General features: G+C 32.7%; 1 protein-coding gene across 1 annotated transcript in view; it reads left to right on the top strand.

Annotated features, from left to right (window-relative positions):
• Positions 1–599: 599 nt before the first annotated feature.
• Positions 600–22,423, top strand: part of LOC134726177 (glycoprotein 3-alpha-L-fucosyltransferase A-like) — a 28,858-nt gene continuing 7,034 nt past the window's right edge. Inside the window, exon 1 of the mRNA XM_063590577.1 lies at positions 600–688. Within this exon, the coding sequence (XP_063446647.1) occupies positions 676–688 (13 nt within the window). The 5' untranslated portion in view covers positions 600–675. The remainder of the gene's footprint in view (positions 689–22,423) is intronic.

Here is a 22,423-nt window from a genome sequence, read left to right as displayed (position 1 = left end):
TTTTAACATGTGTAGGCATTATATTCGTGATTGTTTTTGCCCGAGTAGCGCGATAGACAATTCTATGGAAATAATTTATTTCAATCAAGGTTTCAACATTTTTGGAAATCAAATAACCTTAAAATTCATACATAATCAAACCTAATGCTATTTAAAAAGAGTGATCAATGTACTGGTTTTCAAGTTAAATCAGTTAAAAGCATACAAAACAGTTAAACAATGCATCTTTTCTTGATGTGTCAAAGTTAAACGTCGCTCAAATAATATTTTACCTTAGCAACGTCTTACCTTCCCTGTAAGTATATCAGATGCCCTTATAACTTTACTTATACTATTATATCATGTAATCGGTTTAGATTTGCATTTAATTTACAGCTCGATATTAAACTGCCATCCATCATCATCATCGATTTCAAGTGCATTCTATTTAATAAATGTATACCTATTTTGAAGGAATTAATTCTATAATTTATCAGAAAATTAAAAAAAATATATATTTTTTGTATTCTAAGTGTTTAAAACAGTTAAAGTATAGTTCATCATACCTCAGTTGTACGGAAAATATTAGGTTCAACAAGTATATTAAATTTATATTGATGGTGTAACAGGTGTTATAAAAGGCAAACAATCAATATCGAAATCGTGCATTATTACACAAATGAATAAGTATTTCAAATGGCTTGTAATGGTAAGTATTGCTTTATTTCTAATAAAGGATTGAAAGGTTAATTTTCCCAATTTAATTTGTTCATGATTATTTCTAAATATGTTTTTTTTTCATCTTGCCAGCGACAAAAGTCGTAGGAATTGAGACACAATGTTTACAATCTTGCGACGACGTCAATTATTTAAATGAAGCTTTATGTTTCAGAAGGTAGAATACCTGCGTGCTGGATGCTTTATACCTTGTACATGTTGTATACAGATACCTTACATGTATGTTACGCGGAAGCGTCCTGATTCGGTGACTTCTTAAAAATAAAGTTTTCATCATGTACAATACTCACCTATTGGAAATTTGTTTGGTATTCATGGGTTCCTTGAAACATCTACATGACATTGTCTGTCAAGCAGGGGTCACTTCACCTCGACTTCATTTCATGGATAAATCAACAAGGCGAACATTGCTTTGTCCAAATTGTATCTAAAATGATATAGGCATCAGGTCAACTATATTTGGTGTATGGAATGATTGTTACGTGTACATGTATATTTGACATGGGTGATCTAACCTTGACAACATTTTTACAGACCAATGATAAGGTTAAGTTTATTTGAAACATGTTATTGAAAATTTAATAACCCAAATTTTCAACATAAATTGAATTATAAATAAAACAGGAAAACATTTCAGCGTGTGCACATTTATGTATTTCAGCAATGCATCCCTTATATATATATATATATATAATTCCTATAGAAAACAAACTATTTCACAAGTACATGTTGAAGGGGGCGAATAATTCGTTTATGTATATCAGGATTTGTTCATGTAACGGATCAAATGACATAACACACACCAAAGATATCAGGCTTACATTTTGGTGCACCAGACGCGTGAACATTATTTCAATGTAAGATTAAGAATTAAATGCTTCTTTTTGTAAAACTATTAGGATGTGCAGGTATTGGACAAATTACATTTGACGTGCACAAGTGTTGTTGTTATTTATACATATTATGCACTTTATTAAGAAAGCTCATGTCTTTGTCTATACATGCTTAATCAACTGCCTTGTTTCTTTTGTTTATATCTCAGACAAATGCACATACACATTTGAGTTTTAACAGTCAAAATTGAAATACGCTTTAATTCATATTTTCGAGGTAAAATGATATTTCTAAATTGTTTTAAAAGTCCGATTTAAAATTTTAATAAAATTTTAGAATATCAAAGATCGAAATTTTCTTGAATAAAAAGGAACTGTATTTTTGTCCGTAAATCTACACGTTCATGTCGATCTTGGCATGTTTAAAAGAAGATTGAAATGAATTATACGTTTGTACATTGATTACTTGCAGTGATTATTTGGTGCTTAACATCACTCTCTATCCCACAATTTTCGTAGCAACCCGTTTCGATTGGTCGATAAAGCCGGATAGCCGGGATGGTACTAACGACCTTCTTTATGACAACTGGCAGACATAGTCAATAACAATTTGGAGTCTAGTGCACTTGTCATGTGCGGGTTTTCTACTAATAATCTCAGTTTTAACAAAACTAGAGATCGGCAGACAAATAATGTAGACCACACGGCCAAGGATTTATACTTCAAATACAAGTGTGTATTGACTGTTTACTACAAACAGTAACAAACACTACTCTATTTCAATTTATATATAATTCATAGTGATATTGGATACTTTTAATAAGTACTTCCTTCTATAATTAAATTGATCGGAATGTTTGTTACATATCAAACTTTAAATAATTTATTTTACATTATTTTTCGTATGACTAGATCGATATTCAAAGCTGGGGAATTGCAAGAAAGGAAGGCCACTACTCTAAAGTTTAAACGACATGATAGTAATATATTTGAGGGTATCACAAGCCCAGTAGTCAGCACTTTTTGTGCTGACATGAATTGTCATTGATATGGTTATATTTGTAGATTTACTGTTTGCAAAATTTTGAGTTTTTTTTAAATACAAAGGCTTTTCTACCTCAGGCATAGATTACCTTGGCTGTATTTGGCAAAACTGTTGGGAATTTTGGTCCTCAATGCTCTTCAACTCCGTACTTTATTTGGCCTTTTTATTTTGTTTTGGATTCGATCGTCACTGGTGGGTCTTTTGTGGACGAGGCGCGCGTGTGGCGTATATACTTAATTTGGTCCTGGTATCTACGATGAGTTTATTTATTAACAGTTTATGTATCGCCTTTCACAGAGGTCAATATTCTTGGATTTTCTTGACCTCATGTCATTTCAAGTAATTGAACTTAAGTATTGCGAAGCACGTGTGGGACGGATATGAACTATTTGCCGGAGAGTTTCAATTTTCTTGCATTAGAGCAACCACGGGATTATTCACATAGTATCGAACACAGTTTTAAAATGAAACTATGATGTTGTCCAAATCTGTTAAAATAGCCGTGTTTGTGTCTCCTTACTAATCATAAGGTGGTCAATTGTTTGTAAAAAAAGTTTGAATGTTATTGAAACGTCGAGTCCCTATATGGATTCACATTAAAAAGAGTAGTTTTCGTGATTATGAAATACAAAAAAACAACCGTTGTAATCATTTGGTAATAAGCAAGGTCACTGTAAACAGTTGATATATGAAAAAAAAACAAGTTAATGGTATTATTTGATCTCAATTTATAAAAAATGTAAATAACAACAACACATTGACAGTCTTTTTTTATAGGCTATTTTCTAAAAAAACAGTAAATCTTAATTGGTATTTGGTATTTGATGATTTTAAGACAATTTTGAAGACGTTTTTGATCGATTTTTCATGCTTTCTATAGAAATACACATCTGTTGTTGTGGAATTGCTAGAAAACATTTCAGAAATAAATGATTTTAATTAGTTTTTCAAGGAAATATATGTGTAAAAAAACACATGCCCAAAAATTAGAAAAACTAGATGTCATAACGCCGTTGACTTCTAATCTTTGCATATCAAATGGCGAAAGTTCGTTAGTTTTGTTTCACATTTAACCTTAAAAATATAAACTGATGATTTGATTTTTCCCCATTTGTAAATTTAATGATTATTACTTTTAAAATATGATAATTTTCCTGTAGCTCAAATAACCGTTTGAAACTTATAATTTCAACGTAAACAGCACCATCTTACATATTTATATTGAATTGTTTACTGAAGTTTGCGAATGATTTGAATGTTAGAATATGTACATACTGGACCTTCCTCATGGGTGGTTTGTGTGACGTGTGATCTTTCGTCCTGAAAACAGCAATTGTAAATATATTTTTGAACATTAGTTGATTAATAATTTGATGTTAAACGTCACTTTCAGTCCTATTTGCTTTTTCAATGCGACCCTTTTTCATTTGTGGAGGTAGCTGGATAGCTTGGAATGAACACCCTGATCTTCGGTAGAAAAACTATAAATCAGTGTTCACAAATAAGTGATAGGTAGATAAACAATGAAGACATCGTGTTCACTGAGGGTCCCTACTTTTGTACAAACGTGTGTATGGATTGCCTTTTCCCCAGAGCTTTGCAGCGCAAAAATAAATTTTCGTTGTTCAACATCTGTTTCACTAGTTTTTTAACACTGAAGTTGTGAGTTCGATATTATTCACAGCAGTTGTTGTGATGATGAAATACCAAACAAGAGGTTAAGTTAAGCATATTCATACATAAGTTAAGCAACAAAAAATATTTTTCACATTTTTGCACAACCGACAAAGTAATATTCAAACAAGAAAGCCAATTAATGGCCTTGTGTTATTTATGTAAAAGAAATTTAAGAACAACAACATCTAAACAACTATATTCAATGTTCATGTACAGCTGGTGTTGAGGAATTCACTCGAACACATTTCAGATTTAAAAGATTTGTATTAATTATAAGGGAACAAACTGTATGTTACACTTGCTAGAAATATACAGAAACTAAAAGACAATTGATAACACGTCTTGATATATCAAATGGAGGGAGTTTGTAAGTTTTGCTTTACAATTAACCTTGAATTAGTTCTTAAATAATTGAATTGACAATTTGAACTTTCTCTTTTTGCATATTTAATGATTATCACTAATATTTTAATTTTTTTTTTATGTCTCAAAGAACCGCTTGAAACTTATAATTCCAACGTACAAAGCACCAATTTTTAAACACAAAACTTTTGATCAAAGTTGGCGAATGATACTAATTTCAGGATATGAACATGAAACGGATCAAATGACATTAAAACACAAAAAAATATACCAGGCTTATCATTATCATTTGGTATGCCAAATGCGTATTTGTTTTTGTATAGAAAGTATGTAAATAAACTCATCATAGATACCAGGATTAAAAATTTACACTTACGTCAGACACGCGTTTCGTCTAAAAAAGACTCACCAGTGACGTTCTAATCAAAACATGTTTTAAAAGGCCAAATAAAGTATGAAACTGAAGAGCATTGAGGGCCAAAATTTCTAACAGTTTTGCCAAATACAGCTAAGGTGATCTTTTCCTGCGGTTGAAATGCCTTAGTTTTTCCAAAATTCAAAGTTTTGTTAACAGTTAATTTATGATTATGAACATATCAATGATAACTCAAGTCAAGAGAGCCGTGGTGTAGTGGTTAGTGCATCGGACTACTAACAAAAAGGTTCCGGGTTCGATTCCCTTTTGGGATGAAAATTTCAGGAACTCAATTTTCGGCTCTCCCTTGACACCATTAGCAAGTATGGTCTTGAGGAAACGATGATAGTCCGTCGGACGGGGACGATAAATGGCCGACCCGTGTTAAGAGAGAGCCAAATATGTTGCACGTTAAAGACACCCTTGTAGATTTCGAAAAAGAGTAGGCTAATGCCGCTACAAGGCAGCACTCGCACCCGCAAAGTGGAAAGGGATTTATATGAGTTGCAAAACTTGTTTCCCAATCCACTATAAATAAATATGTTTAAACTAACTCAGGTCTACACAGAAGTGCTGACTACTGGATTGGTGATACCCTCGGGGAAATAAATCTCAACCAGCAGTGGCATCGACCAAGTGGTTGCAAATAAACTCATCATAGATACCAGGATTAACATTTTATATTTACGCCAGACGCGCATTTCGTCTAGAAAAGACTCATCATTGACACTCGAACCACTTAAAATGTTGTCAAAAATATGATTTGGTACGCCAAACGCGTAAAAATTGTTTTATCGTTCATTGAAAGTTATTCATACAGAATGTATTTATTTTGATGCAAACTATTAAAGGTTAAATGAACATTTAGTATGACTATCCCTTGTGGACAAAGAAATTAAGCTTCTGTGAACGATGGAGGAATACATTTTTATATTTTCATAACCTTGCCATTGGTTGATTACGAATTTATCTAAGAGAGTACTTGCATTGTTAATGTAATTTCTGTCAGAGAATATACGCTCCTAACACCTTTCAAATCAGGTGTGTATTTAAAGCAGGTGTTGTAAATTCTTCCAGATGTTTGCGTTCTTCAGACTTGAACTGTCAATCTTAAAGAAAACAAACGTTCTCCAATTCTTTTTTTTTATATTCCGTATATTTTGTGTAAGATGCTTTTACACCAGTACGTTTATCATACGATAAAGTAAAGCAACCAACCAGAATAGTGTAAAACTTTCAAGCACTTGTGTTGTCTAAGCACATACTAATAACCCTTGAGAGCACTTTTGTTCTTAACTAAGGAATTATACACAGAACTATTCCGTTCTTTACTCAGGAATTTGATTTTTAAGGGCACTTACGTACTCAAAACCACGGGTGTCATTCGGTTTATCAAGAGAAATGATCGTGAAAGAATATCTAACGGCGGTCAAATATTGAGAGACGATCGTGAAAGTTCTGGTAACGGATCGTGAAAGACATTTAATCGAGAAGACATATGAAAGTTTAGTAAATATTCTAATTTAATTAATTACACAGACCCATTTACGACAAAATAAAACTGTCTGTCAAAACGGTTCAACATTATGATCAGTATGTCAGAATATCAAGTTTCAAAAGTACATAGTACATAAAAAACGACAAAAGGCAGATTGCTTCTCGACATTTCAATGACATACAAAATGTAACCAAACACGATTTGTTTCACAAATTCGACTTGATAAACTACGTTTATTAGAATAAGGGCATTGTATTTGAATTGATTAAACGGTTTTCATAGTTATTTTGTATAAATATAATCTGAAACTTAGTAAATAAAGAACTATCTACACAAAATTGAATTTTTGAATCGTGAAAGATCACGTACCGCATTTTTGAAGATCGTGAAAAGGACCGTGAAAGATCTGATGCTACGAAGACGTTCAAATTATTATTCCATTATATGATAATTGACATTTTTTTATTGATATTGAAAAAGGCTAGATAGGTCAACATCCTCAATAGGTTTAAGACAAACAAGTTAAATGTTGAAGAGCATGGAGGGTCCAAAATTCAAAGAAGTTGTACCAAATACGACTATGGTTATCCTTAGTTTTTCGAAAAATTCAAAGTTTAGTAAAGAAGAAATTTGTATCAAATGACCACATTATTGATATTCATGTCAACATCAAAGTGTTGAATACTGGGCTGATGATACCCTCGGGGACAAAACGTCCAACAGCAATGGCATCGACCCAGTGATGGAAATAGCTATCAAAGGTACTAAGATTATAATTTAGTACGCCAGACGCGCAAATACATTAAAATTATTATTTGGGCATTTGTGAACATGTTGTTTGTAAAATAGTTGGTTATGATTGTAAGGTGTATACTTTCGACTTGTGCAATGTTTCAACTATCATTGAACTCGTTATCATGCATCATTCGGCAATGTTTGTTTTATGTTGTTTGGCCTTTTGAATATATACATTTTGTTGTATGCTATAGGTGTTTCGTGTATGTTGTTCATGTCTGTCTGCATGTTTCTTATATGACCATGATGACTTCAATTGGGTTTGATTTATTGAATGATAGTAAGATGTCTATGTCTGGCTGTCGGTCAGGGTTCATATACTTTTGACCTTATGTTCCGAATTAATTGGCCAAGCATAACAGAGGGACGAAAGATACAAAAGGGACATAAATCTAAAACAAACTGACAACACCATGGCTAAAAATGAAAAAGACAGACAGAAAAACAATAGTACACATGACACAACATAGAAAACTAAAGAAAAAACAACACGAATCCCACCAAAACCTAGGGTTGATCTCAGGTGCTCCGGAAGGGTATGCAGATCCTGCAGATCCTGCTCCACATGCGGCACCCGTCGTGTTGCTTATGTGATTACAAATCCGGTAAGTAGTCTAATTCGGTAGGTCAAATTCATGAAAGGGAAGGGGATTGTAGTTACGACGCAAGGAACATATCCGATATCATTTGTGAAACGGTTATTCCATAACGGTCAACCAACTCGTGATGGCGTCCGTAAAATTTACGAAGGGATGATTTCAACTTCCCCATTTGGAACTCTTGGTTTAATAGGTCCCTTGTGAGCAGTAACCCTCTATCAAGAAAATCATGATAGGAAATGCAAGCACGGGAATATCGTATCAATTGGGAGATATATACCCCGTATGCAGGTGCTGCTGGAATGTTGCTACTTAGAAATGGAAAGTTCAAAATGGGAAAGCTGAAATCATCTCTTTTGTCGTAAAGTTTGGTCTTCAACCGACCCTAATTGTCAATTTCTAGACGTAAGTCAAGATATGAAGCCGACTTAACTGTATCTGTAGTATCCTTTATCTCCAATTCGATGGGATAAATGCGTTCCACACAGTCACCAAATTTTAAATTGTTTAGTGAAAGAACGTCATCTATATAGCGGAAAGTAGAGTTAAAGGATATTGCTAACTTCTTATCTTTCTTCCTAAGAAGTTCCTGCATGAAGTCAGCCTCATAATAATAAAGAAACAAGTCAGCAAGTAGAGGGGCACATTTTGTTCCCATTGGGATGCCGACAGTCTGTTCAAAAACACGTCCTCCGAACGTAACAAATATGTTGTTAATTAAGAAATCAAGCATCGTGATAATATCGGTTTCAGAGAATTTTTTGTTTGAATCAGAGTGATTCTTTATAAGGTAGGATTTATCCCTCCCTAAGACAAGATACTTGTATCTACGTTGGCCATTCTTTTTTATGAAGCAAAGTAATACCAACTTTTTTAATTTGTCTTTTAGTTTGGAATGTGGAATGTAGAAAAGTCAAATGGAATGTAGAAAAGTCAAATGGAATGTAGAAAAGTCAAATGTTTTAATACTGTTACAAGATGAAAGAGAGTAAGATTGTATGTACTCTAAAAGATCTTTGGAATTTTTAAGTATCCACATCTGATTCACGCCACCTCTAGAATAGGCAGTTTCACAATAACTTTGAAGCCCGTCTTTGATTGCTGATAAAATAGATGTTAATAATTTAGAAAGGGGTTTCGTAGAGCACTTGGAAGACCCAGCAATATACCGTTGTTTGTAAGGACACTTTTGTAGTTTAGGTATCCAATACAGTGATGGAAGATCCAGTTCTTCATCTTTGGTTGAAATACCAAAGGAACAAAGAACACACCTATGATTATCCAGGATTTCCTCTTTGGTAAGTGTCGTGAGGGTATATGTTGAGTTTCCAAGTGAATTGTATATACCTAATCGTTTATCAAGCAAATAATGAAATACTTTTACAGACAAAAACGATGTTATTTGGGGCTTTGTCTGCGGGGACAACAACATATTTATCATTGAGGTCGGATAGGTGTTTAGCAACATTTGGGTCTTTGAAGATTGACGTAGCATGGGCATTGATGGACCCATTCAGTTTCTTAATTCTGATTTGTATTAACGACCTCACTGCCTTAATCCATTCGGATAGAGTGTCTACGTCTTCATTCTCACGCTTAGTCCATTGCCTGGCATAATCCTCGACTGAATCCATCAAAATTTTAAAGTTGTATTTCCAATTGATGGATTTAGGCTCACGATATTTCGGACCTTTAGATAACACATTTCGTAGAGAAGTGTTATTAACAATGTTGAGGTCACCGGTAATAACGTGGCCAGCAGGATTATATGTGAATTTGGAACTAGCACAAGTGCAATTAGGAGGTTTAGACTTGAAGTCGTCAATATCGAGATCCTGCAAAATGCGTTTGTAATTGAAAATTTTAGTTGCAATAGGTTTGGTATAGGTATAAAAAATTATTGGTACAGACTGGTCTTTGAAATAAGGAGGTATTTTCGTTTGAACTAATTTATGATGAAGGATATTGCCTAGGTTGACGCCATCGAGACCTATGTTGGCAAAGGAAATATATTTAGAAAAGATCTTTTCTCTTTTTCATCTTTTCCCATGCAAACTGGCTTGAAAGGTCTGTGACTTGCAATATCCGAAATTATAGCTTGAAGTTTGTATTGGTTTGAATGAGGGTTTGTAACAGTGGATTCCAAACATAAATTGAACAGAGAATGAAGTTTTGAAAGGGGTAATGAATTAAGTTTCGCGCGAATGTGATGAATACTTAACGGTTTTTGTATGAATGGCAGTAAGTCATTAATAGAGCCATCATGCAGAGAGGGTGATGTATAATGACGATGACCATGACTGCGTCCACGTCGACGAGTCGAGTTGAAAATATTCATCACTTTCACCGAGTTACACGAAGGACTATATAGAATACCTATACCATCAATTTTGTCATTGCAGCCATACGGTGTTGCAGTTCCCAATTGTCTAATCCAGTAGTCTTCTTTTTGTCTACGGAAAGTCGTTGAAAGATTAGGATTGATAGAGCTATGGTATATCTTTTCGATAATGCGAACTGTCATAGAAACGATCGAATAGTCGGGCTGATTGAAATGCTGGTATAGAATGTCGTAAGCATTGAGGTTAGTGTCTGATCTATGACCGCACATACGTTTGTTTAGCTTTACATAACTTTTATAATTGTCAGTTTCTAAGGATCGGAACATATTTATTTGGTGTACGGGATATTTGTAGAGATCTGTACGGCATGGTTCATCTGACCATGACTTTTTTTATGACAATCTTAAGCGCATTTGACACTTCTAGCAAAAACCTTGATATTATTGACGTTCAACAAATATACTATCATAAGTAAAGCAAACAAGACATTACAGCATTTGCGCTTTGGTATTTTACAGTATGTCCTATATAGTTAAATCAATCCTTATCTGCGTTGTTTATAAAGAACTTAACATATTCTGTTGCACAAAATGTTGGTTATCGTTCAATCCAAAATTACACATGAAATGTGCTTTTTTTGCTATGATTTTTTGTCTGATGGATAACAAAACATTTGGTTTAAACGTTGCATATCAATATTATTGGCTAACTAGTGTCGGTCTGCCCGAATTGCAATAGACCGATTCACAGAGCTCAATCTTTAAGGCAAATCTGAAATGGTTTAAAATTGTTTATCAGGTCAAGATATCTCTGAAATGAAATTTTCAGATGAATCCGACAGCCTGTTGGTGGGTTGCTATCAAAACAGATTTACAAATAAGGCTACGTGATCAAAATGGTCAGTTGACCCCTTTAGGAGTCACTGCCCTTTATAGTCAATTTTAATCATTTTTTCATAAATCTTAGTAATCTTTAACAACAATCTACAGGGCAAAATTAATCCAAACTTAGCCTCAATTATCTTTGGGGTGTCAAGTTTTTAAGATGTGTGGCGTGACCCGGCCAACCAACCAACATGGCTGCCACGGCTAAAAATAGAACATAGGGGTTAAATGTAGTTTTTGGCTTATAACTAAAACATCAAAGCATATAGAGCAAACTTGACATGGTGTTAAATTGTTTATCAGGTGAAGATCTATCTGCCTTGAAATTTTCAGATGGATCAGACAACCTGTTGTTATGTTGCTACCCCTGAATTGGTTATTTTAAGGAAATTTTACCGTTTTTTCTTATCATCTTGAATATTATTATAGATAGAGATAAACTGTAAACATCAATAATGTACAGCAAAGTAAGACCTAAAAATAAGTCTACATGACCAAAATGGTCAATTGACCCACCAAGGAGTTATTGTCCATTATAGTCAATTTTTACAATTTTCATAAAATTTGTAAATTTTTACTAACATTTTCCACTGAAACTACTGGGCCAAGTTCATTATAGATAGAAATAATTGTAAGCAGCAAGAATGTTCAGTAAAGTAAGATGTACAAACACATTACCATCACCAAAACACAATTTTGTAATAAATCCATCTGCGTCCTTTGTTTAATATTCATATAGACCAAAGTGAGCGAAACAGGCTCTTTAGAGCCTCTAGTTTAACTTTCGAGGTAAAGTGTTCAATAGAAAAAAAGATAATAGCTTTAATGTTCATGCTTATCAAAATAGTTACAGGCTTCAACCACTTGCAGATTTATCAAATGGTAAAAGAAATACTGATTTCTGATTACTAGTATTAAGCCTGGTCACGCATTTTCTTCCACGATCGAAATAATACGTTGCCTGATCTTTCACGATCAAGTTTGATGGAAATTCAACAAATTCAAGTTTTTCATAAATAAATTACGCTTTTAATGGAAAAACATACTTTAATTTTTCTGTACTATCAGATACACCAAAGATTAAATTTCAAATATATCATGATATTCTTAAATATGACCATTATAGGTACAAAGAGCGTGTTATTTGTAATTAATTTCATAGACAAACATTGCGCCTTTTGTGTTTTTTTTCAAAAAGTACTTCATATTTTCTTTATCTTCTTTCACAGTTATGCTGAGGAAGTTAAACCATTTTAACAGACATATTTTTTTGTTCGGAAGTGTACCGCGTTTTGAAAATTAAACGATTTTTTCAAAGATTCTGAACTAGAATGTACATTAAATGTCTTTCACGATCCATTACCAGAACTTTCACGATCGTCGTCAATACTTGACCGCCGTTGGATATTCTTTCACGATCATTTCTCTCGATAAACCGAATGACACCCGTGAAAACAAGATATTTAAGTCCTTTCAGCACAGTAGTTTTTCATCTATTAATGTTTTAATGCACTTCTTGCGTTGTAAATTATTTCAGAGCATTCGTGTTCTAAAACAGGAACTATAAATCAAAATATTCTGCAACACAGAATAAAGTAACAAAGGTTTACGAAAACCCAAAACATAAATGTTCGCGTTGTAAAGCCGCAAAAAACCAAGCATTCATATAAGTACATGTAGCAACAGCTAAAATTGAATGATTAGTTGAGAAGAAATCGTAATACCCTCCGTCCTCCTCTCTCCTTAGTATGACATCGTGCTCCCCTAAACCCTTCTGCGTTCTGAAATAAGGAATTGTAAATCATTCAAATTTACGAACACAGGAGGTCACCCCTATTTTTTTGGAGGGATAAAAATTTGTTTAGAGATATGTGGTATGAGCGCTAATGAGACACCTCTCCATCCAGGTCAAAATTTGTAAAAGTAAACCGATATAGGTCAAAGTACGGTCTTCAATATGGAGACTTGTTTTCTATGTAAGACACATGTACATTAATCTCTGTGTATTATGATCAGTTGATTCAATATTTGGTATTTAAAGCCTTCTTCAGCCCTATTTGCCTTTTCGTGTCGACTAGTTTTTATTTGTGAAGGTGGACGAAAAGCCCGGCGTGAACCCTGGACATTCGGTAGGAAAACTACCAATCATTGTGAACTAGAATAGGACTCGAACGCACTTGCCAGTGAAACAGTAGATAAACAGCAAGGAATACGTGTTCACTGATGCCGCATCCTTTGTACACACGTGTGTACTGATTCCTATTTTTGTTGTATAATTCATGGTATTTGGTATATTTTAAAAGTATTTCCTTTTAAAATCGAATTGATCGGATGACGGTTACATTTCAAACTTTAAACAATTTGTCATTGAAATAGATTTTCAATTAAAGATGTATAATTATCGCTCGCAGATCTAAAAGAATAATTTATTAAACGTTTCTGAATCGCTTCGTGTAAATGTAGACATTTTAGTTTCCTACGTTAATTTTTCTTTTATTCTAGTCTATCCATGAAATTATTTGCACTTCATGGTATTTTAGATATGACTAGAACACACCCGCGAAATCGCGGGCATATACAGCTTGTGAACTGTGATTTTTTGTAAAAGATATTATGTATGGAGAATAACATAAAAGGTATCTCCCTTTTTCCAAAGTCCGATATTTGTTTCCTTTCTGTTATATTCAATTATATTCGTGTTTCTGGCATATGACCAAAATTCTTCTCCTTTGCAACAATGCTTCTTTTGGTAAAAGTCAAATCAAATTAAAAATTTGCACCGTTTCAAACATGAAATAAATGTAACTGCTTATATATATACCCTTATTAGTCTAAACAATATGCTTCTATGACAATCCATCAGTACTTTTTTTGGAGAGCCTTATTAACATGGTAGGATTTGAATCATGTATAAATGACTAATACCGACTAAGGCTAATTTGAGGGGTTGTCGATCGGTGGGGTCCTGATCCCGAAATCCCGGACTTAAAACCATGAAATCCCGAGATGCAGAATTTAAAGAAATTAATATCCCGAAATCGAAAAATATATTCCCGGATCTCGTAATGATCAATCCCCAAAAACCGAGCTTAAAAACACCCGATCCCGACGCCTCGAAAAAGGTCCTGTCTCCCTCTAATCTCTACCTTACTTCCATTTTTGCCAAATCAATATTTTCCCTTTTAACAATAAATTGTTATGCCCCAATTATGGGCATTATGTTTTCTAGTCTGTGCATCCGTGCGTTCGTTTTCGTTTGTTCGATCGTCCGTCCGTCTGTCCCACTTCAGGTAAAAGTTTTTGGTCGATGTAGTTTGAGATGAAGTTGAGCATGTTTTATTTATTTTAATATATATGCAAGTGGTATAACCCCTTAAATAATAAACATTTCAAAGAAAACTGTAAACAGAAACAGGGACTTTCTATACTAGCATAGAAATTCCCTGACAGAATACAGAGAGTCTCTATATATTAAAGTAGTATAATCGTAGTTTACATGTAGATAAACGCGAAAAATATTTGTCCTCTCTAAGGAAGTATTTTTGCGATCTTAACACCATGATATGGAGAACGCTCTACGATTGGTTGAACTTGTGTCACATGTTTTACTCTTTTTGATATAAATGCAACAGGTATGACCCCTTAAATAGTAAACATTTAAAAAAAACAGTAGACAGAATGCAGAGAGTCTCTATATATTAAAGTAGTATAATCTTAGTTTACATGTAGGTAAAGACGAAAATAATTGTCCTCTCTAAGGAGGTATAATAGTTGTGGTTCTTGCGATCTAAACACCATGATATGGAGAACGCTCTGATTGGCTTATCTATTTTTCATTTTTGTTATCTATCATACGATTGGTTGTATTTGTGCATGTTTCAAACAGGAAGTCTTATCTATGACTAATATCAGTCTGATGACGGAATCATATCCGGACTCCTTTTTTGTCGTTTTTCTCCCAAAATAACTCAATCTGAATTATAATAGGAATAGATGACAAATGCGACTATGCATGTTACCTATTGGACACAGAGGCATGATGATTGATTTATTGTGGAAGGAAGAGAAGCGACACCAAGAATGAGGTCTTCTCGTTTAATAGTATAGATATTTGAATTCATGACTGAAACTTAACTGACTATGTCGATCCGTTTTTAGGAATAATCTTTATTTTGAATTAAAGGTTGTAAACTCAATTTAAAGTCCGTTTTATGTCAACTATTTATGCTTTCTATTCCAAGTCATAAATTTGATTAGGTATAAACCGAACATTTCAGAAATAATCGTAAAAGTTTTTTTTTAATTAATAATTAAGGTTAACATTGTGTTTGACTTGTGTCTCATCCAACTTGTGTTTTGTGCAAATACGATATGTTTAAACTAACAGATAATTGGCTTCATAAATGTGATAGGCTTATAATTGTGTGTACGTCTGACGTTTTTTTCTTTGTGTGTGTTTTTGTTGCTGTTGTTGTTATGATATAGTTATGTTAGGATATTGAGCAAATGATTTTATTTTTACATTAATTTTTTTATGAAAATACCTAACTAAAAACATTTCAGATATATAAAGAGGTACATTATTTTTCGGTTTTATTTATTACTATACTTTAACGTTCCGTGCTGAACGTAGTTGAGAAAATATGTGACATGACATTGATAAGTCATTACGTGCTAAATATAGTGCAACTTATATTGTATGGTACAGATGTTCGGAAATCATACACTCAGTCATTCTCAATAACATTACACAGATTATAATACATTCTAATATATATCAAATGTTAAGATTTTTTTTTTTTTGCTATTGATTTAACCTATTTCAAAAGTTGAACTGACAACTTGAATTTTTCCCAATGGTGAACTTTCTGATTATAAATAAATTGTTTTGTGTCTTGTATCATAAGAATGTATGTACTTAAGTGAGGTTTAGGAAGTTTTTTCAGATGTGCGAACTCCTTGGTTTCCCTCAGTTTTAGTTTGTTACCCTGATTTTGTTTTTTGGCCATAGATTTCCTAGTTTTGAACAGCAGTATACTACTGTTGCCTTTATTTACTTAGGATATAGGGTAAAAAAAAATATTTTGCCCTATTACACAAATTTGTCTTTTATATGACTTTAATAGCTTATAAAAGGTCGTTTTTCAAAATGTAAGCAGATTGTAGATCTCGAATAGGAGCTACATAACCAATATGAGTAGAGCATTGTGTTCCTTACCTAATGCTATTACTTAAAGTATCAATTTCAAATTCTAGAATTTGTTTTATTTCACCTTTAGTTAGTATATCCTTAAAGAAACGTTTATATCTTCTTATTCCAACGCAAGAAGTTAATTCAGGACTTGTGCAAACATTTTGTTTTGAGGATTGAATAACGTAAAATCTCATTGAAAATACTGACTAAGTAGCAATATGAAAAAATCTTCAAATATGTGTTTAATAGATGTAAGAAGATATGGTATGGGTACCAATGAGACAATTCTCTCATCACAGTTACACAACTTAAACAAGTAACATTTAAAATTACCTAAACAAGTAAAATTGAAAACGAGACTATTTTAAATATTACTTATATAAGAAATTTTTCTAAATATTTTTTTTATAGGTGTTCAACTATACAGATTTTACTAGCTTTAACAAATTTTCACGGTCTTCTGGTTATTTTCGCGTGAAATATAAAATCTTATCTTTCTGAAACACTATATTGCCTTTCTGACGCACTTATTTTTCATATCGAGGCTTTTGGATCAAAGATTGGTCTCTTGGGACTATTAAAATATCGTTTTCCTCAAAAATCTTCAAGGTAGACAGAAATAAATGAATGGTAACCCTTTATCTCTATACTCCTCTAAAATCTAATGAATTCTTCATTTTATGATATAAAATGATGTAAAAATTCAGGAAAACTACATTAAGTCCATGCTTCTATTGAAATTTAAAATAACTCTATTGAGTATTTTTTTGATTTTTTAAAACAAAAATTACCTATATAAGTAACTTAAAAAAAATACTTGTTTAAGTAATGCCCCTGACTGATTATATATCAAAATATTAAGTTTGTTACAGGGTTGTTGTTAAGATAGTTAATCTTTTAAGGTCAGTGGGTTTGGTTATTTTGTTGTTGGTTTTTATGTGTTTTTTTGTATTTACGTATTCTTTTTGTTTATCTGCTGCGCCATGTGAATTTTTATACAAATATATCATGATTAAGGTGGTATGGGTGTCTTCCTCCATCTGGATTGTAAAAAACAGCGAATCAAAAGTCCAGATTTTTCTGTCAAGTTAGCAAAATTTGATGCAGGAATGCAGATATAAAATGTGAATTTCTTTTAAAAGAACCAATTTATAAGAATATAATTTATACATATTAATATATTTGCAAATGTTGATCATTTTTGATTGTTTTTATATGTTTTTTAATTTGGCATTTAAAGGGGAAATAACTCTTAAACAGTGCATTTTCTGAAGGATTCTACATGGAATTTTCCTATTTTGTATTTTAGCCGGAAAAAACGTACGGTGACCCATTTTTTCTTTTGATATTCTCAAAGCATTGTCTGAAAGCTATCTTTTCCTTAAGTATTTAACAATTCTATCATTTTGTTTAGTTTCTAATCACAAAATGGTGTTTTTACCTGTATAATCCATACAAAATGTGTCATTTTTTCACGTTCTGTAGCTTGAGAAAATGCGCGGTGACCTATCATTTTTATTAGCTCACCTGGCCCGAAGGGCCAAGTGAGCTTTTCTCATCACTTTGCGTCCGGCGTCCGTCGTCGTCGTCCGTCGTCGTCCGTCGTCGTCCGTCGTTAACTTTTACAAAAATCTTCTCCTCTGAAACTACTGGGCCAAATTTAACCAAACTTGGCCACAATCATCATTGGGGTATCTAGTTTAAAAATTGTGTCCGGTGACCCCGCCAACTAACCAAGATGGCCGCCATGGCTATAAATAGAACATAGGGGTAAAATGCAGTTTTTGGCTTATAACTCAAAAACCAAAGCATTTAGGGCAAATCTGACATGGGGTAATATTGTTAATCAGGTGAAGATCTATCTGCCCTGAAATTTTCAGATGAATCTGACATTCTGTTGTTAGGTTGCTGCCCCTGAATTGTTAATTTTAAGGAAATTTTGTTGTTTTTGGTTATTATCTTGAATATTATTTCAGATAGAGATAAACTGTAAAAGGCAATAATGTTCAGCAAAGTAAGATCTACAAATAAGTCAAACATGACCAAAATGATCAGTTGACCACTTTAGGAGTTATTGCCCTTTATAGTCAATTTTTAACCATTTTTTGTAAATCTTAGTAATCTTTTAGAAAAATCTTCTCCTCTGAAACTGCTGGGCCAAATTATTTGAAACTTGGCCACAATCATCATTGGGGTATCTAGTTTAAAAATTGTGTCCGGTGACCCCGCCAACTAACCAAGATGACCGCCATGGCTATAAATAGAACATAGGGGTAAAATGCAGTTTTTGGCTTATAACTCAAAAACCAAATAATTTAGAGAAAATCTGACATGAAGTAAAATTGTTAATCAGGTCAAGATCTATCTGCCCTGAAATTTTCAGATGAATTGGACAACCTGTTTTTTGGGTTGTGGCCCCTGAATTGGTAATTTTAAGGAAATTTTGCTGTTTTTGGTTATTATATTGAATATTATTATAGATATAGGTAAACTGTAAACAGCAATAATGTTCAGCAAAAAAAGATCTACAAATAAGTCAACATGACCAAAATGGTCAGTTGACTCCTGTAGGAGTTATTGACCTTTGTAGTCAATTTTCAATCTGCTTCCTTTGTTTAATATTCACATAGACCAAGGTGAGCGACACAGGCTCTTTAGAGCCTCTAGTTATTTTTTTCAACATATATCAATAGATACTACGTTTTGGCAAAGTATGAACAAATTCTATCATTTTTATTTTAGACTCCCATACCACCTTAAAAGAGATATTTTCCAACTTACGGCTCTGAGAATTTGTTTACCTCTTAACCGGTATTTTTTTGGCTATTACCCCTTGTAAGCAAGATACAATTGATAGAAATGAAGAAAAAAAACAGGTAATAATGTGTACATGCTTTAAATGAATGCTCTAATATTATATATTGTATTTTAAAATATGTTAAATGGATTAGACTACTAAGTCTGTTTGACTTGTGTCTCATCCAACTCGTGTTTATGCAAATACAATATGTTTAAACTAACAGATAATTGGCTAGATAATGATTCTAGGCTTATAATTTTGTATGCATGACGCGTTTTTTTTGTCTGTTTTTTGGGGGTTGTTATGGTATAGTTATGATAGGATATTAAGCAAACGATTTTTAAATTATTACATTAAAGTTGTTTATGGTTTGTTGAGAAAAGTTTTGTTTTGTTTTCAAAACTGTTACTGTTACATGCATACAGTTTTCGGTGAAAATTTTGCCAAAATCTGTTAAAATTGCAGTTTTTTTGTATCATGTTATTTATAATTTTTCCAAAAAGTTAATTCTTCGTCAAAAGCCGAAATGTTATCAAAACGTTTAAGCACGCTTATAATTTATATCACTGTGACAAACTATTGTTAATTAGTAGTTTCAAAAATTATGAAACTTTTAAAAATAGAGCTGATGTAAAATAAAAGTAAGAAAAAATGCGTTTTTGATTTTCCCAAACGCTAAAGCAACAAAGCCAATATGCTTGAACCAGTTGGCTCTCTCTTTGTTGATACCTCCCCCCCTCCAAAAAAATACTACCCCATCAAAACAGTTTGTTTATTAACCAAAAAGGATAACACGATCCTTGACTTTATTTGCAGAGTTTATATCAGTCATCTTTCCAGTCTAATTACAGTCTTTTAGATAAAATTTTAGTGCACTCAGGTGAAAAAAGGACAGGATTTAAAAATATATATTTCAAAAACCTAAGGTAAAATGTGCAATGTGTGTATGTAGGTGTGATTTGTAAATAAGATAAGGGACTTATCTCGTCCGAATTTACAGGTAGTACAAATTCTTTATTCTTATTTAACTTATGTTTAATAATTCAATCTATTTTCATATTATGACTTTTGTTGATTTTCAAATTAGTTCATAATTTATTACAGTCTAGTTATAAAAATTAAAAACTATTTTCTGTTTTATGAGATAAGTACAATCAATTGAAGCTATAAAGTAATGACACATATATTTGAACTTCCTTTATCACAGGCCAAGGTTTTTAAATCATGATAATTTTTCCCGTTTAGATAATTTATTTTAAATTTATGAAAGCGGTATGGTTAATTAACTCTGTTATCGTATCACTTATTAGACAAATTAGTAACAATTGGTAAAAAGCTACATATGCGTCTTGTAGGCCAAATAAAGGAGCTAAATGCTGAATTTAAATAAATATTTTAACTGGTTTCAAATTGCAATACGTTGATTATTCATGCTTGTACACCCAAAAGCAATGCAAGCTTATATATATCGGATGAGCAATCCTTTTGTCAATATATCTTTTAAAAGTACTTAAATTCACACCAATCTATTAGAATTGTCATTATGTAGTCACTCATAATTCATGATTTTATGAAAATATCAGGAACAGGTTCGTATACCTAAAGTTATTTACCCGTATATTGTAATGCATCTTAAACAGCAAAGCTAAATTAAAGAGCCTGGATTAAGTCGGATATATCAGTCTTGTTGGTCTTAATGTCAATGTATATTTGTTCCGCCTAACTTTGTTATAAACAATGTCATAATGCCTATTCCTGTTGGAACACATATTATATACCATTTATTCCGTTAGGAACATTTACTGTAATACTTATTCCGTTAGGAACATATACTGTAATATTTATTCCAGAATACTTCTTCTTTTTTGGAACTTATATTATGAAATCGAAGGAGCTTTTATTCCGTAGCAGTTAGACTGTGCAATGAAATCTGACTTAAAGTTTGGTATTTTTATCCTAAAAGGCACTAGCTACAGGATAAACGAAAATCTAAATACGTTTTGTTTGCTCAATCAGTAATGAAAGTTTTGAAAATAGTGAAATCATAATTCGCTTTTAGCAGCCATGGATCAATTTTATCAAATTAAGCTGAGAAACATTGATGATGAATTGTTCACTTGCAAGTGAATAGTTCAAAAAATTGAATCCGTATTCGTGTGAACTTTAATTTAACCCCTTAGCTAGAGATGGACAATGCATGCATTGTAGGTGTACGGTTATTTAAAGAAAGAGAATGTAAAACTTGAAAGTGAAACACTGTCAATTATTTTATTGACTGATTCGATCCACAATAAATCATTCTAATACAGGTAGATACGATGAACATATATAAAGTTTAGTCTATATGAAATTAAACAGACCTAGAAAAATCCAATTGCACGAAACTGCTTTCTGTTTATATCTACATTTCTGTTTATATCGCTTATATAACCATCGGATGTTTTCGGATGTCAACTCAATAGTTAGTGAGATGGCGTCATAACATAAACACGAAACGGAGCAACATATTATCGGGCCCATGCCCTGTTTATTGATTTTTTTTTAATATAATTTGAATAAATGTTTTACAAGGCTATAAATCAAATACGAGAATTTGAGTCAAATCGGTGATCACGAATTTGACAGTTAGTGCCCCTTTAATATCATCATTTATCGTCTTTGATGCGCATGATATATTTGCCGCTGGACGTTATTAATCACTTTTCATAATTTGCTGTCTTATATACATGCATATATCTTAAGTGCCTAGGAAATAAACCTAAGAAAAAAATAGTCAATCTGATTCTTAAATTCCTCCCAAACAGGGCTGGAACTCGTACTTTTCTACGACTACACCGCCTAACATTGCGAAGACCAGTTATATTATTATATAATTGACAAATATGCATCAATGCTACATGTATTATTATCTTAATAATCGTCAAAAAGATGTGACTAGCCGCTGAAACAACAGAGTAAGTCGTTCAACAATGAGCAAAAGAAACTTTCACTTTCACCTCCCCACATATTTATGACAGGCCCTAGCACCGGTTTGAGTGGAATTACTTTTGCAAAAATAATTTGGCTAGACTTTGTAAGATGTAACACCATCTAATCGGGACCGGCCAAACAAGAACATACAGGAAATAAAAGAAGAACATATTCAAAATAAAATAGTTCCTACGCACAGGTGAATGGGAACCGTAAACCATGTGGCCTACATTTAAGTAATTAGTGTATGAAATGTCTATTGATGTAATCCTTCATTACACTTATTGTCAC

The sequence above is a fragment of the Mytilus trossulus genome, chromosome 7 (genome assembly GCF_036588685.1).
Source record: "Mytilus trossulus isolate FHL-02 chromosome 7, PNRI_Mtr1.1.1.hap1, whole genome shotgun sequence".
NCBI lineage: Eukaryota > Metazoa > Mollusca > Bivalvia > Mytilida > Mytilidae > Mytilus > Mytilus trossulus.
This window is presented reverse-complemented; position numbering and strand designations above follow the sequence as displayed.